General features: G+C 41.5%; 1 protein-coding gene across 1 annotated transcript in view; it reads left to right on the plus strand.

The window, feature by feature from the left end:
* The window catches only part of LOC133367462 (vomeronasal type-2 receptor 26-like), a 31809-nt gene extending 16225 nt beyond the window's left edge, over positions 1-15584 (plus strand). The window contains exons 3-6 of the mRNA XM_061591564.1: positions 1974-2146; positions 9769-9958; positions 13685-13811; positions 14671-15584. Coding sequence (XP_061447548.1) covers positions 1974-2146; positions 9769-9958; positions 13685-13811; positions 14671-15584 — 1404 coding nt within the window. The remainder of the gene's footprint in view (positions 1-1973; positions 2147-9768; positions 9959-13684; positions 13812-14670) is intronic.
* Positions 15585-17386: the final 1802 nt, after the last annotated feature.

Below are 17386 nucleotides of genomic sequence, written 5' to 3' on the forward strand. Positions count from 1 at the left end.
GCTGGAGGGAGGGCTGCTGTGGGCTTAAATAGCCCAAAGTGCAGCCCTACGACAGCACAAGTGTCATATGCATCAGCACACCACATGGCTGCTATCACTCCTCTCTTCATCACACAACCACAAAGGCTTACTGCCACTGGAGCACGCTACTCCCAGTGGCAAGTGGGCAAGGGTTCAGGGTTCGGTGTTGTCCCTGATGTTATTTAATATCTATATGAAGCCTCTGGGCGAGGTCATCCGGAGGTTTGGAATTCGTTACCATCAATATGCTGAAGATACCCAGCTTTACTTTTCCTTCCCTCCTGATGCTAGGGAAGCCGTTCAGCCCCTAAACCAATGCCTGACTGCAGTGATGGACTGGATGAAGGTGAATAAGCTGAAATTAAATCCAGACAAAACAGAAGTGCTCCTTGTTAGTCGTAAGACTGATCTGGACATAGGGAATTTTCCAATGTTGGATGGGGTTGCACTCCCCCTGAAGACTCAGGTTCGCAGTTTGGGGGTGCTTCTGGATTCGGCCTTGAACCTAGAGGCCCAGGTTTCGGCAGTCTCCAGGAGCGCTTTTGCCCAGTTAAGACTGGTCCGCCAATTGCGCCCGTTTCTGGAGACATCCGACTTGACAAAGGTAACACGTGCCTTAGTTACATCCCGGTTAGACTACTGCAACGCGCTCTACGTGGGGCTGCCTTTGAAAACAGCTCGGAAGCTTAAATTGGTTCAGAAAGCGGCAGCTAGAAGGTTAACAGGAGCTGGCCTACGAGCTCATACAACTCCTCTTTTACAACAACTACACTGGCTGCCGATCTGCTTCCGAGCCCAATTCAAAGTGCTGGTCTTAACCTTTAAAGCCTTACACGGCTTGGGCTCTCTCTATCTGTCTGGTCGTATCTCTTTTTATGAACCCTCCCAATCCTTGAGGTCCTCTGTTGATCCTCCTCTTATGATCCCCCCAACTTCCCAAGCTCATCTGATGGGAACTAGATCTAGGGCCTTTTCTGTTATTGCCCCCAGGCTGTGGAATTCCTTACCGTTAGAAGTGCGGTTATCTCCTTCTCTTGTTGTATTCCGTCGCCAGGTCAAGACGTTCCTATTTCGTCAAACATTTAATTTAAATGATGTTCAGGATGTCTTTTAATTAGTGACAGGCCCTGCTGTGATTATGTTTATTTTAAAATTGTTTTTATTGCTCATTTTAACCTTTGTGTATGATTGTTGTTTGTTCGCCGCTCTGAGTCTTCGGAAATAGAGCGGGTTATAAATGTTTTAAATAAAATAAATAAATACTGGAATTTGCTCCCATAGAAGATGGTGATGGCCAACACCTTGAATAGATTTAAAAGAGTAGACAAATTCATGGAGGATAAGGCTGGCAATGTCTACAAGCCATGATGACTGTGTTTGTCTCCATGGTCAGAGGCACTATGTTTCCAAATACCAGTTTTCAAAACTGCAGGTAGGGAGAGTACTCTTGCACTCACATCCTACTTGTGAGCTTCCCACAGGTATCTGACTAGCCGCTGTGAGAACAGGATGCTGAATTCCAGCACTGACCATTATACATGAAGAAGATAAATAAGTTTTCCTTAACTTTAACAATAGCTGAGAAAAGCATAATATCTAACCTGTAATTATCACAATCACTGCCCTCATGTAATTGTTGTGGGACCCCACTGCTCTCTGAAGGACAAAAACACAAATGAATATGGTTGTGAAATGTTGCTCTTCATCTATAAGTATGAGATACAAAACAACCTTTTACGAACAGCTCTTTGGAACAGATCTATAAATAGATGTTTGTGAATCCACATTGGAAGCAGTGAAACAGCAATTTGGTGTCACCCTTATGCGGTTTTGAGGCCTTTTTGACGCTTTTCCTGCTCTGTGTTTCTGTCACAATGAATGTGTTCAGCTGGAGCCAAGATTTGCTGGTAGCCAGATTGGTGTCTATATTGGTGCTTCTTTTGCTTCTGCAGGTGCCTCATATTGTCAGCAAGAATATGGACAACAGAGTAGGCCAGCAGCCAAAGCTTCAAAATGACATTGGCATTCCACAGAATATTGTCATTGGTGAATTTGTCTCTTTTTTAATCTATGATTTTAATGAGATCCCATATGATACAACTCCAAATCCAAAAATGAGTGTCTAGTAAGTAAAAGGTTTAATATAAAATTAAATTCCAGTCGAATTCCAGGGTTGTATCCAATGTTAGTCATATTGTGAGTATGCCAGTGGGTTGCATTCAACAAAGTCGTACTCAGAGAAGTCCTGTTACACCAAAGTTACTCCTGTCTGTTAACTTCAACAGGTCTACTCTAAGTACCCTTAGCACTTAATACTACCCACTGAAATTCATAAATTTCAGTAGGTCTACTCAGAGTAAAATTTAGTTGCATACAACTCTCATTTATTTTATGTCTCTTTTTTTATACTACTCTTCCTGATAGCACAAGATGACCAATAAAATAAGTCCTTGTAATGAGATTATTGCTATTCTCAACTGATAAAAATGATTCTAAATGTGTTTGGGGACATCAAAACCACTGATATGGTTGTTTCTCCAGAAAGGAATGGTGTATATGTCATATTTGGTCAGTATACATCATTCTTTGCTTCCAAACATAAAACATTACATTTTAAAGTAAGCTATGGTAACGTTGAGAACATAGACAGATACCTTATACCAAGTCAGACTATAGGTCCAAGTACTTCACTTTTGTCTGCACTGAGTGACAGTGGCTCACCAGTATTTCAGACAGGGGGCATTCCCAGTCCTACCTGGCAATGTTGGGGATTGAAGTTAGGCCCTTCTGCATGCAAAGCAGGTGACCTACACTCTTCTCCAACTGTCAGTGTTGTTTCTAGTTCTATCCTGAAACTGAGCTTCGTAACTGACATCTTTTAAAGTCAGCCGTTCCGTACCAAATTCCAACAGCCCTGCCATTACATCATGGGCCTTTTCATTATGTATTATGTCCAGCAATTAATGAAGTTTCTGCAGGAGATAAAGCCCTGACAATCCCATCTCTCTTGAAAATAAGGCATCCTTTTAAGTGTATGTTGCCAGTACAAAATATTTTTCCTTGAGGTAGAAGCTGAGACTTTCAAGGCCAAATTTAAACAGGAATCATCTTGAAGGCAATGCATTTACATTTAGCCTCTATATCACAGGGCTTTTCATTAAATGTATTATTCATTTACAAATAAAGTTCCTGCATGAGATACCTTCTTGCCAATCTGATTTTGTCAACTGGAAAAGGTCTGGAGTATCTATCAGGTAGATAATGGAAGGATGCTATCTAGACATATAATCTCTCAAAAGGCAGGAGTTAGGAGACCCCTGTGGTACCAATATTTTAAATTAAGAGATCCATTGTGTATTTTTTTTTTTGCAGTCCCACGTTGCATTAAGACCAATGAACTTATGGGAAAAGATGATAAAAGGATAAGTAGCAAAAATTATAAAATATGAATGGTTTTTCGTAAAAAAGAAACAATGATAAGAATAAGGTGGGAAATAGAGTTGGGCAATCAGTTTAAAAAGCAATGATTATAAAATAGTGTTTGAGTATTTGATTAAAAAGTAAAATAAACCATAACTTTGAGTGTGTCCCAGTTCAAAACATTCAGCTTGGAGGAAAAGTCCCAGATGATGGGAAATTTCTCAATATAAATAAAAGAAAAATATTTTATGCTGGTTGAAAGATTGTAGGAAGGATGCCTCAATCAGGTGAGATTCCTATAGTCTGAAGCAATACAACCCAGGTACTGGTTTGCTATCTCACTTAGAAGAAGAGGCATGGATGAAGGGAGCTAAAAGTTTATAGCTGGGTCTTTTATAGTGAAAGAAAGTAGGGATGGGTGAGAAATTTGCTTTAGTTCACATTTAAAATCAAACTTACCTAATTCACACTTTCTGAAATAATACGTGAACTGAAACATAACCATCCTTTGACATTTGTACCACTCCAAACTTTGCAATGTACTTCTCCAGCCAAGTAGTGAGCAGAGAAATGGATATACTAGGGTAAACTGTGCATAAAAAGACATACTTCACTGAAAACAGCACAAAAATGAATTATACTAGGAGGAAGTTGCTTTATAGATATGCATACATTAGGCAAATATGTATACATAAATGTGTATATTCAGATAATTTTGCCTGACAATCCTAATGCTTTTTATGGGATTTTTGAAAATGCAAACTGATGTGGAGAAATGAATTTAAGATTGGGAAAAACTAGGAACTTGGAGAAACTGAAATTGACAGAATTATCCATCCCTAGAAAGTGGGGGTAAGTACACATGGGAAAGATACCATATGTGTACATTCAAAGCAGATTGCATCAGTTTCAGAGAAACACAACTGATGAATCACAGTCCTCAAAGGCCACAGGGCCTTAGAAAATGAAAGAGCTGTGGGAAAATGAAATTATGAGGAAGAAACATAATGAAGTTGCTATAAACTTAAAGATACTGCATATTAGAGCTATACATAAGAACATAAGAAGAGCCTGCTGGATCAGGCCAGTGGCCCACCTAGTCCAGCATCCTGTTCTCACAGTGGCCAACCAGGTGCCTGGGGAAAGCCCACAAGCAGGACCCGAGTGCAAGAACAAATATTTCCCATTGTACAACTCTGTGCTAATATTGCAATATTGACATCCAAGACCAATATATTGTATAATCAACAGATATGCAACAGCCTTATCTATATTGAAATGTCATTGCAGCCTCTTGCCAAATTACTACCACCAAATGCTTGTCTTTACATTTGCCATGAATGAGATCAACAAGAATGTCCACCTCTTACCGAACACAACATTGACTTCCATATTTTCTCAAAATGCTCACAATGAAATGGGAGCTTCTCATGGGACTATGGATCTTCTTTTCAAAAGACAAAGGAGCCCCCTGAACTACATCTGTGGCAACACATACAAGCTAATGGCCATCATTGGGGGGCTCACCTCTCATAACTCCAGGCAGATGCCCCACATCTTAAATATCTGCAAGATGCCACAGGTGTGTCCATCTGCCTATATGCAAAGGTGCAAGCTAGCTGGGTGTAAACTGAACAGGCCATGGATGATTATCTCATTTTCAGGTTCTTGATTTTCCAGTCTTAAATTTTGTTCTCCACACACCCATATCATTTTGCATTAAAAACAACAACAACAGAACTTCATGAAAATCCATAATCAGGGCAGACCCATTTATGTTACTACCTTTGTCCTCCCATCTTCAAAACTGGTGTAGCTAAATGGATCTGGTCTTAGCTCTGTACAGACCCTGTTTTGGACAGGCACGAAACTTTGGGGAAAATTCATGTATTGGATCCTAGGTGTTGTGTACTGCTTCTTTAAGAAGAAAATCCAGAAGGCTTCACCATTAAGCTAAGTGAGTTCTCAGGAAGTTATAGTTTTATAGCAGAAGCCTGAATGGTTAGGTCAACATAATCCTGAACTGGGCCAGCTAATTTACACTTGGTCACCCCCCATTCTGCCTGAGCTTTCCTAGTCAGCTGTAATAATACCATTCCTGTCCTTGTGACAGAATTGAATGTGTTTCACCCTCTTAGAGGAAAATCGTAAAGTAAATAAGTGGATTAGGATGAATGGAATTGGTAAGCACCCCAAGTAACTCTTGAGAGAAGAGCACTTTTCCAACTATCCTCTAAAGGATCACCTCTCCCCATATGAACCAACCAAAACCTTGCACTCATCATCAAAGGTCCTTCATGTGCCCTCTCTATCGGAGGCTCAGAAGGTGGCAACTCAAGAATGGTCCTTTCTAGTGGTGGTCCCCTGGCAGTGGAATGCTCTTCCATTGAAGGCATGCTTGGTGCCTTCTCTATCCATCTCTAGGTGCCAGATAAAGACTTTTCTTTTCACTCAGGCCTTTGGCTCTTGAGATGTGCTGTCTTAGTTTCTTTCATTTGGATTTTAATTTCATATGGGTTTTGGTTTTAAGTGTTTATATTGTATGTTTTTTTAATTTGGGATGTATCGCATGTGTAAAATCTGTTTTATATTGTAACTTTTAAAATCTATTGTAAGTTGTTTAGAGACCATTGGGTATGAGGCAACCAGCAAATGAAATAGATGAAATAAATAAACAAATACTATATTCTATTGCTGACTGACTTGCTAGGCTCTTTGGCCTTGTGTTCTTGGGGCTTGATGTGTGTTTCCTGCTAAATGCGGGTCAACAGAGATGGGGTGTGCAGAACTGGTTCCCCAGAATGCACTGCTTCCCCATATGGGGATATAGAATGATCTGACTCCCATCATAGAGTTTAAGGTGATGGAGCTCTGCTGCGTGGTTTTGCCCAGAGTGGTAGACAGGACGTCTTTCCCTATTAGTCTACACAACCGTGCTACACAGGCTTCCCTTTCTGCACTGTAATAGTTTGCTCAGTTCCCTGAAGATCCTCAAGTTACATGTAATAAATATATCATCATAGCAAATTACTGTCTCTACAGTCTCCATTCTGAATATGTGGGAAATAAATAGTCAATTCTTTGAGAGAATTCAGGTTCATGATACTGTTCCCAGATGTACAACACTGGGAGCCATTTTTCTCTCCAGAAGGAGGGGAATTTGTACTTGAAATACGCCCTGTATGACATTTGTGTATAAATTTCTGGGTAAATGTGGGAAGGGTAATAGCTCAGTGGCACAGCATCTGCTTGTATGCTGAAGGCCCAAGTTCAGTCCCTGGCATCTCTAGGTAAGGCTGAGAGAGACTCCGACCTGAAACCCCAGAGAGCCACTGTCAGTCAGTGTAGGCACTACTTTGCTAGATGAAGCAATGCTCTGACTCAATATAAGGCAGCTTCCAATCTTCCTTCCTATGTGTGTATGTGTGTGTATACTCACTCAGTTGCAGACACATATTTAACTCTGTCACTGCTTCCCACGCCTCTACTCATTCCCATATTTACTCACCCAGGGTTCATATCATGTGCTGAATTCTTTAAAAAGTGCAAAACGTACTACAGATTGCTTTCATGGAGAGATTATAGCCTCTGCAGTATTTGTGTGAGGATCAAAAATAAAGTGATCTCAATGTTCTATTATGCAAGACCTTTGAAGGAAATGTTTAAAATGGAAGAACAGTGATTGTGGTTAGATCTAAAAAGAGCTCATTGTCCTTATTCTTAGCTCAGTTATGCCTCCTTTGACCCTGCATTGAGTGACAAAACACGGTTTCCTTCTGTCTATCGGATGGTCCCAAATGAAACCTCACAGTATGTTGGTACTGTTCAGCTGCTTCAGCATTTTGGGTGGACCTGGATTGGCCTGATTGTTTCAGATGATGACAGTGGAGAAATGTTTTTGAGGACTCTCATTCCTTGGCTGCTTCAGAGGAATATTTGTACTGCTTTTAAGGAAGTTATTCCAACACTGAAAACGCTCATCAGAAGAACAATACAAATTCAGAAAACAATGGAAATATTAAGTTCTATTCTCTCATCAACCAAAGCCAATGTGATGGTTGCTCATGGGGATTCACGGTCTATGGAGGTCTTACGAATAGTTCTGTCATTGCATGAAAATGTTAAAATGAAACCAATCGAGAGGGTTTGGATCGTAACAGCTCAGTGGGATTTCATATCTGTTACTCATGCGGATATATTCACACCAAAATCCTTCAATGGCACCTTATCATTTGAACTTCATACTGATGATGTGGCAGAATATGAAGACTTTCTTGAGACTTTAAATCCTAATCAATCTATGCTTTATTTCATCCACCATTTCTGGTCTACTGCATTTATGTGCTCATTCCCCATGAAAAACCTCAATGCACCGTCTCCAAGAAACTGTAGTGGGCAAGAAAAGTTGAGAAGCCTCCCTGGAATTCTTTTTGAAATGAGGATGTCTGGTCAGAGCTACAGTATCTACAATGCTCTTTATGCTTTAGCACATGCTCTCCATGCCATGTTCTCATCAAGATTTAAACACAATGCAATGGGAGATAGAGCCACATGGAACGTCCTTATTTCCCATACATGGAAGGTTGGAATCTAATGTTCCTCTCTCCAGTAATGCCTTTTATTGCTTGGAATCCAGTTATTTATTTAATTGTAACCATTTGCTTAATTTGATAGGAGACAGACCAAAAATAGTTACTTTCTCTTTACCAGTGTCTCTTGGTTTATGTTGGCCTGTTGAGTTCAAGCTTTTTGACATGTTCTAAAGCAGTATTCTGGAACCTAGTGTCCTCCAGATGTTTTTTTACTACATCTCCATTAGCACCTAACCCTAACCCTTCCCAAGATGGGATGGGAACCCCATCCCACACACCCTGTCCCACATTGAACTTCCCCAGGATGTTCACAACGAGGATAATGGTGATTCTCTTCTAGTATTAAATGTCACAGTGACTCAATGCTGTGGGTTATGTGGAAAGATGGTGACAATGGAAATATATTCCTGTGAACCAGAGGTCCAACCAGCCCAATAATTAAACCGCTAGAGCATACTGGCTGCCAACTTTTTACCATATCATCACAGTGCCCCTGTCAAGAATGAAAAGGCAGTGCAGTGTAGTGGTTTGACTACTGAGCTGGTTACACACATGACCTGTGGTTCAAAGGAATGTCTTTGCTACAATCACTACCTTTGGGAGAGAAATTATGTGCATGTATGATGATCCTGGGGTGAGATGCATGAAGGATGATCCTTGCAGGGGAGGGGATAAGCTTGCTGGCAAAGGGTAAATTAATGGATCAAGAGCTATTTAAAGAGGAATAGATTGGAGAGGAACTAGGGGCACCCACCTCTTAACAGTGAGTTTGTGACTCGGCAGGCTCAGTCACGCCAGCAGTCTGTTTTGTGTCTGACAGCTTCTCAAACCTCCAACTGCACCTAGGAGCCAAAAAAGATTAGTTCTAGGGATTCGGAGGAAGAGGTTACAGAAACTCTTGTGTGTGTTTGTGTCTGAACACCATGTAAATAGCCTAAATTATATTGGGAGTAACTCAGTGACATTAAAAGAGAAGAGAAAAGGAAGATATAAAGTGGCCCAGTCAAGCATGCTCAGGACCAGTCTCATATCAGGGGAATGAAGGGAAAACAGAAGTAAGAGTGAGGTGATTTTTTTGGCATAAAGAAGTCAGTCTTCCAGAGAGAGAGAGCACTGATCAAGAGAGGGTAGGAAGCAGAAGAATAAAGTACAGTGCAAACCTGTGCAAGTCTGTCCTTGCCGGAGAATCACTGCACACATAATTCTGAATTTCAGAAGGGATTACTACTGCTGCTACTACTACTACTACTACTACCCACCCTTCACCAGTAGGTCCCAGGGTGAGTTATAGAAGTTATCGATCAATAATAATAAAATAACTGTTGAAATTTACTTTCCTAGCATATATGGAAGGTGGTAATCATTTTATTCCATCTAACATATTCATTATATATGAGTAGGAAGTAACGTTGACCTTAATGTGAAATATAAAGTGACAAAGACCAGTTGTTTAATAGCTATGTTTCAAATTTATGATGTGAGGATTTCTACTTTATCTAGAAATAAATCTGGAAATAATTATAGTTTTATCACTGGAAATTAATTATATCAATCATACATGAGTAAGACACAACAATTTCAATATGATATTTCATTGGGGAAAACAGGTTGTATGTCAACAGGATATTCCAAGGAATCCAATGTAACTATTTCCCACTACTGGGCTCAGTTCATGGTTTTTTCCTTTTCCAATCTAGCTTCACTCCTTTCTGAAACACATTCATTTCAACAATAGTGCTGGGGAAGAAATATTTTTTGATAAAAATGGAGAGTTAGCAACTGGTTATGATATCATCAATACGGTCACATTCCCCAATCTATCAATCCATAGAGTCCGCATTGGAATGATGGACCCACTGGCTCCTGAAGGAAAAAAGTTCACCATTGACAAGAGTGCTATTGTGTGGAATCAAAAGTTTAACCAGGTAGGGATGTCTATTATTATGTAGGTTTCAGTCTCCAGGAGCAAGTCCTCTACTCCCAAAGAAAGAACAGCTGTTGAAGTCCTTCAAAAAGGTAAGCCACAGGGGATATCCACACACCTCCTATCTGAGACACTACTGAAATGAAAAACATGAGCACACAACTTCCGTGTCCTCACAAAGGCACCGAAATAATGCTCCATCAGGAGAAATGACCTTGGAGGTAAATACCAAGCAACTCCTGAAATAAAAGGAGTATAAGCGTAGGACCAATGACATGATGCACTGGATCTGCCTTTTAGCATGGCAATACAAAGTCCTCTAAATGTGTATTTGAAATATCATCAAAAAGGCTGTCTGAGAGAGTGCTTGTGCGCAATAGTTTAAGACAGCCACCAATTGCCAGGACTGCACTGGCCCTAAAAGAGTTAGTATTGGAAATGACGAATGGGCCAATGCTCAATTACTCATACATCTGGCCAGCAGCACTTGTACAATCCCTGAGAAGTGCTTGGGATCTAGATGTCGGCCTGGTCATGATGCAAATGGCCACACAACCTATGCAGGCTTCCCACCGAAGGTTCTCCTTCAGATGATATAAACAAGTACTGCCGGTCAGATGTACAAATGAATGTGAATCTGACAGGCAGCAATCACCTATTGTGTGTGAGACTGCCGTAAAATAATTTAAGAAGGTACCTATATATTATGGAGCATGCAGTAAACAACTGATATTTCTTAGAAATAAATTTAAATCGGTTTAAACAAGCCCTGTAAAAGCTTTATATTATAGATTTCCCAAACACTAAATCAGCACTTGAAGCAAGAACCAGAAATCTATCTTTTTTTAAAAAAATGAGCATATGATTGGGCTAAGATCCAAGAGCAATCACACACCCTGGGAAGGCCTCCTTTTCCTCCTGTGACCCGGTAAACCACGCGGCCCCGGGCAGGCTGGGGCCAGCAAGCAGCTGGCGAGGCGTGAAGCCACCGCAGACCAGGGCACTCAAGACTCTACACTCTCCTATGATCTGGGTAAGGTGCAACACCCTAAGGTGAAGCGGAGCCTCTCTTGTCCCAGTAGGAGCATGCTTTTGATGCCACAAGGCAAAAAGAGGCAAGGTTTAGAGAGAGGAGTGGGCTTTTAAACCCACTTTCTACCTCACATCTCATTGGTCAGGTAACCCCAACTGACCATCTTTGTAAACCACGAAAAGGTTCCCGAGCCTTCTAAAAGTTGGGTGGCAGCAAACATCCCCCTGCTTCAGGCGGGAAAGCCATTATCCAAAACTGGAAAAGAATGGACAATTCCTCACCTATTAAGGTCAAAGCAGAATGAGCCTTGTACTTTCCAGCAGCAGTGTTCAAATGAGGGACCATCCCCAGAGGACTGGCCAATTGAAAGGTGAGGGACCACGTCCAAAAGGACTGGTAAATTGAGGGTCTTGACACACACCTTTTACAGGAGAAATGAAGGAGAAATGACAGGGAACATGGCTTTCCCATGCTTATCCAATGCATTGCAAGCCAGTCAGCAGGAAAAAGGAACTGAAGTAGGAAAAGCCATATATGGACGGTCAGCCTGTGTATCTCTCTGCATTCACATGCCTGGAAGCTTGGCCAACTTGCTAGAATTGAATGAAAAAAACTGTACAGTTAAACTGGAGGAAGGAAAAGTGGCCTTTTTTAACTGAGGCTTTTCTGTTTCGACACTTATGTACAACTCTGATGGGAAATCTATTACCATGATATTGGGTGATCCATTTTTTCTTTGCAATATGGTTTGAATTCAAGCAGTACTGTATCTCTTCCTTCCAAGTTCTCTAGCCTATTCGTTTGTTCGTTTGTTCATTCATTCCATCACACCTGCAGGGATTGGGGGTAGAGCTATTTTGACATGTGGGTGTGGCTACCCACCTGTCAATCACTTGCAATTACCATGACATTGGGTGATCCATTTTTTCTTTGCAATATGGTTTGAATTCAAACAGTACTGCAAATAAACATTAGGAACCAATCAGGGCTGGAAGCCCCTAAGTGGAACCAATCACAGTGGAACATGCATTGCATTCCAAGGAACTATCAGGAATATATTTTAAGGCTCCCAATTGCTCCTTTGCACCTATGTCTTTATCTGTTCCACACCTAACTTCATACATGACATGACAAAGGCAGTTGTAAGGCCTTTGTTAAAAAAGCCCTCCCTGGACCCCTCCATAATGGATAATTACTGGCCAGTGTCCAATATTCCATTTTTGGGTAAGGTAATAGAGCGTGTGGTGGCCTCCCAGCTCCAGGGATTCTTGGATGAAACAGATTATCTGGATCCATTTCAATCTGGTTTCAGGCCTGGTTATGGGACGGAGACGGCTTTGGTCGCCTTGGTGGACGACCTACGCAGAGAACTGGACAGGGGGAGTGTATCCCTGTTGGTTCTGCTGGACCTCTCAGTGGCTTTTGATACCATCGACCATGGTATTCTTCTGGGCCGCCTTGCTGGGATGGGACTTGGGGGCACTGTTTTGCAGTGGCTCCATTCCTTCCTGGAAGGACGAACCCAGAAAGTGGTGCTGGGGGATTCCTGTTCGACCCCTTAGCCATTGACCTGTGAGGGTGAACAAATTGAAGCTTAATCCAGACAAGACAGAGGTGCTCCTGGTCAGTCGTAAGGCGAATCAGGGAATAGGGATACAGCCTGTGCTGGATGGGGTTACACTCCCCCTGAAGACACAGGTTCGCATTTTGGGTGTGCTCCTGGACTCAGCGTTAAATTTGGAGGCCCAGGTTTCTGCAGTGGCCAGGAGTGCTTTTGCACAATTAAGATTAGTGCGCCAACTGCTCCCGTTCCTTGAGCTGTCTGATCTGGCCACGGTGACACATGCCTTAGTTACATCCCGTTTAGATTACTGTAACGCGCTCTACATGGGGCTGCCTCTGAAGACTGTTCGGAAACTTCAGTTGGTACAACGTGCTGCAGCCAGAACGTTAACTGGGGCTGGTTACAGGGACCGTACTACCCCCCTGTTAAGAAAGCTCCACTGGTTGCCAGTCTGTTTCCGGACACAATTCAAAGTGCTGGTGTTGACCTATAAAGCCCTGTACGGCTTAGGTCCAGGCTATTTATCAGACTGTATCTCCCTGTCTGAGCCTGCCTGGGCTCTGAGATCCTCAGGAGAGGCCCTTCTCTCAATACCCACATCTTCTCAAGTACGACTAGTGGGGACGCGTGAGAGGGCCTTCTCGGTGGCTGCCCCTACGCTTTGGAATTCCCTTCCTAGGGAGGTAAGATTGACCCCCTCTTTGCAGTCCTTCCGCCGACAAGCAAAGACCTTCCTATTCCAACAAGCTTTTGGAATTGAAGGCTAAGGATAGGGTGTGAAGGGTGCTGCATTGCTAATATCTATTATATCATTTTTAAACTAGTTTGAACTTTTTTAGCTATATGTGTGTATGGTTTTAATATTGGAAATAGTTTAATCTTATTTTAATGTAGACTTTGTATGTTTTTAATTATATGTATTTTTTATCTGGAAGCCGCCATGAGTTCCAGTTTTGGAAAAATGGTGGGGTATAAATAAAGATAATTATTATTATTATAATTGTAATTATGGGCATGTCTAGGAAAACAGCTTCACTGGTCAAATGACCCCTCTGGGGACTAATTAGGCCCACAGGGTAGAGGTTCCCCACCACTGATCTACACACTAATTATTTTCTCTTTCTTAATAGATCCTACCCAAATCAACATGTGTTGAGAGTTGCCCTCCTGGACACAGCAGGATTGTGAGAGAGGGAGAACAGATTTGTTGCTATGATTGTCCTCAGTGCTCAGAAGGAATGATTTCAGACATGACAGGTAAGTAGGGATTGTACAGCTACATGGGGATTATAGTCCAGGTTTTGTAAAATGAATTTTCTAAAGGGGCTGTTTTACACATGCATGTTCATCACTTACTGCCCATAGTATCACACAGCTATGATCTTATGTTTGTGTGAATGGACCACTATAGAAATAAGACCCTAGCAAGAGTTTTCCTGTCACTCCAGATGAAATCCTTTTTTTTTCTCCTTCTTTTTGGAATCCATTCTAAGAAATTTATGTCACAGGACAACATAAAAATGTCACAAATAAATAAATATGCTAGGAGTGAGTTTCTTTAAAAATAGTTTAAGCCTGAGTGGACAGGAATTATGCCTTGGAAGTTTGAACTCTTCTAGGGCCTCCTGTTGCTGTTTCCCCCCCCCCCAATAAACAGTTAGGGAACCTACTGACTGTTAAATCTACCACTTTAGAATGTACAATTTATATGTGCTTTTATGGCATGTTCTTGTAAAACTTTGAAGAAAAGTACTGCTTATTCCTAATACCTGAAATAAAAATCCTAATTTTTAAAAATGATTCTGTTTAGATTTTGTATCCCCTTCTCAACTTCCTATTTTGGCTGGATGTTGTATCAGTATTCAAGAAAAATGAGTGATGCTACTAAACGTTAACACCAAATGAACCAAATCACCCATGATTGTTATTGCCCATTTTTGTTAGCAAAACTTTCTCATTATGTTTACCTCTTCAGTTTAAACATGAAAATAAATGATTCCATTATTCTCCAAGAAGAAATGTCAAAGCTGTATATCATGCTACAAGAAACAGTTGATGCTATCTAGCTTAAGTGGGTGCATCTACATTTTTTTTACTATTGAGACATATTTTTCAGATGCAGACCAGTGCATCAAGTGCCCTGAGGATCAGCATGCAAACAAGAAGCAGGATCACTGCATCCCTAAACATATCAGCTTCCTATCACATGGAGAGCCCTTGGGAATTCTTCTGACTTTGTTTGCTCTCTTTATTTCTCTCATCACTCTTGTAGTAATATGTATCTTCATTCAACAACGCAATACTCCCATTGTCAAGGCCAACAACTGGAACATCACATGCACCCTCCTGACTTCCCTCTTGTTTTGCTTTCTGACATCCTTCTTATTCATTGGAAAGCCTGGGAAGTTGACCTGCCTTCTCCGACAAACTGTTTTTGGAATCATCTTCTCCCTCGCTGTTTCTTGTGTGTTGGCTAAAACTATCACTGTGGTTCTGGCATTTATGGCCACCAAACCAGGAAAAGGGATGAGGAAATGGGTAGGGAAGAGGCTGGCGGTGTCTGTCATTGCCCTCTGTACTTTTATTCAAACTGGCATCTGTGCAGTGTGGCTGGCAACATCTCCTCCCTTCCCAGAGCTTGACATGCACTCCCATATTAGCCAGATCATTGTGCAATGCAATGAAGGATCAACTCTTATGTTTTATACCATCCTGGGCTACATGGGGCTTCTGGCAATGATGAGCTTCACTGTGGCCTTCCTTTCAAGGAAGCTGCCAGATACTTTTAATGAAGCCAAACTCATCACTTTCAGCATGTTGGTGTTTTGCAGTGTTTGGTTATCCTTTGTTCCAACTTACCTGAGCACAAAGGGGAAATACATGGTGGCTGTGGAGATCTTCTGCATTTTGGCATCTGGTGCCGGATTGTTGGGTTGCATCTTCCTCCCCAAATTCTACATTATCATGCTGAGGCCTGAGTTGAACACAAGGGATCATCTTGTAAGAAAAAATATTATGGTACCTAAGTAATATTGCATTCTCATAATTTACTTCACCTGCCATTCTTAACTTTCTTCTTACTGCTTCTTTTAAGGTCGGTTCACAGACACATTATGACACTTATGTTTGTAAAGCAATGGGGTATAAAATTCCAACATGTTTGGTGGGTACGTTCATCAGCTTCTTCACTTAGCAAGGAATGCCCGTGTGTGGGTGTGAGTAAGTGGGTGGGGAGGTGGGTGGGCAGGTGGGGGTATATGTGTGAAGAAAACCTTGCCAATGCACTGTTGTTAAGCCTAGTCCAACTACTGACACTCCACTATCTTTCTTCTGTGTTCAAGGTATATATTAGGACATATCTCAATAGTTTTTTTAACTATTGAGACTGATAAAAAGGGGATGCTGAGAGTTAAACTATGTTAACATCAATGTACTTACTTTGTGTTTTTAAAAAATGTTATTTGCATACACAAGAAGGTTGATAGCCCTCCTCGCCTGCCCTACTCCCAATTAAAAGCATGTGTCCCCAAACCTGGTAATAGTCTCAGGAGTGAATCTATCATTGACTAATGAATCAGTGTTCAGCATTATATTCGCTGCTGCTCTTGTTAATCCCCACCCCACCAACTGGTTCTTGGCAGAGCCAGTTCTAAAGGGTGGGCAGGTGGGGCCCTGGCTGAGGGCCCCTGGGGCTACAGGGAGCCCTGAGGGGGCCCTCCGCTCCCCTTCCGCTATTCGTGGCAGGATTGTTGCTGTGAATTGCATGGGGAGAGCTTCACAGCCACGTGCACATCTCTGCCATGAGCCAAGAAGGGGAAACCTTAGGGAAACCTCAGCCTTATTGATCATGCGCCCCTTGTATATTTCTTCCAAGGTGCCCCTTTGTCTTAAATAATTACTAATCAGTTGCAAATACCTCCTTCTTGGGGAAAGTGGTGGAGAGAGTTGTCTCCATCTTGGTTGATCACTGTGCCAAGGTATTGATAATAAAACAAAACATTAAAAAAAGCTTTAAAATATCTTTTAAAAATGTTTAAAAACTATTTTTAAAAAAAAGTTTAAGAAGATATTAAAAAGCAATTCCAACACAGACACAGACTGGGATAAGGTCTCAACTTAAAAACTTGTTGAAAGAGGAAGGTCTTCAGTAGGTACCAAAAAGATAACAGAGATGGTGCCTGTCTAATATTTAAGGGGAGGGAATTCTAAAGGGTGGGTGCCACTTCACTAAAGGTCCATTTCCTATTTTGTGGGCAATGGGCCTTCTGATAAGATGGTATCTGCAGGAGGCCCTCACCTGCAGAGTATAATGATCACTTGGATATATAAGGGATAAGACGGTCTTTCAGGTATCCTGCTCCCAAACTGTATAGGGCTTTGTACATCAAAACTAGATCAACCCTCAGCCAATCATCATCCAACATTCTCCTGCATTCTAGCCCATGTACTCCCCCCCTTACTCGATTCACCTACCATATATCCCTATATAAACCCACACTTACCATATTTACAGTTTTTAACATATAAGGACATCACAGCCTCCCCCCCCATATGGGCACCATGGGGCAGATTAAAGGACTATGCACAGCCCTAATGTTTGCCTCCGAGCACAGCTATAGGAGCACTCTTGTTCTCTCTGGAATACCCAACATTCCTTGAATTCCCAGCATTGAGGATTTGTTAACCCTGGATATGAAGAAGGTAAAGATTTTTTTTCCTTAACTTTTTTAACAGCAATCTTGAAAAAGCTAATTATTTACCATGTAATTATTATAACTACCTGTCCTCATGTAATTGCAGTGGGACCCCACTGCTATCAGAAAGAATTAAAC

Source organism: Rhineura floridana, chromosome 11 (assembly GCF_030035675.1).
Source record: "Rhineura floridana isolate rRhiFlo1 chromosome 11, rRhiFlo1.hap2, whole genome shotgun sequence".
NCBI classification, from domain to species: domain Eukaryota; kingdom Metazoa; phylum Chordata; class Lepidosauria; order Squamata; family Rhineuridae; genus Rhineura; species Rhineura floridana.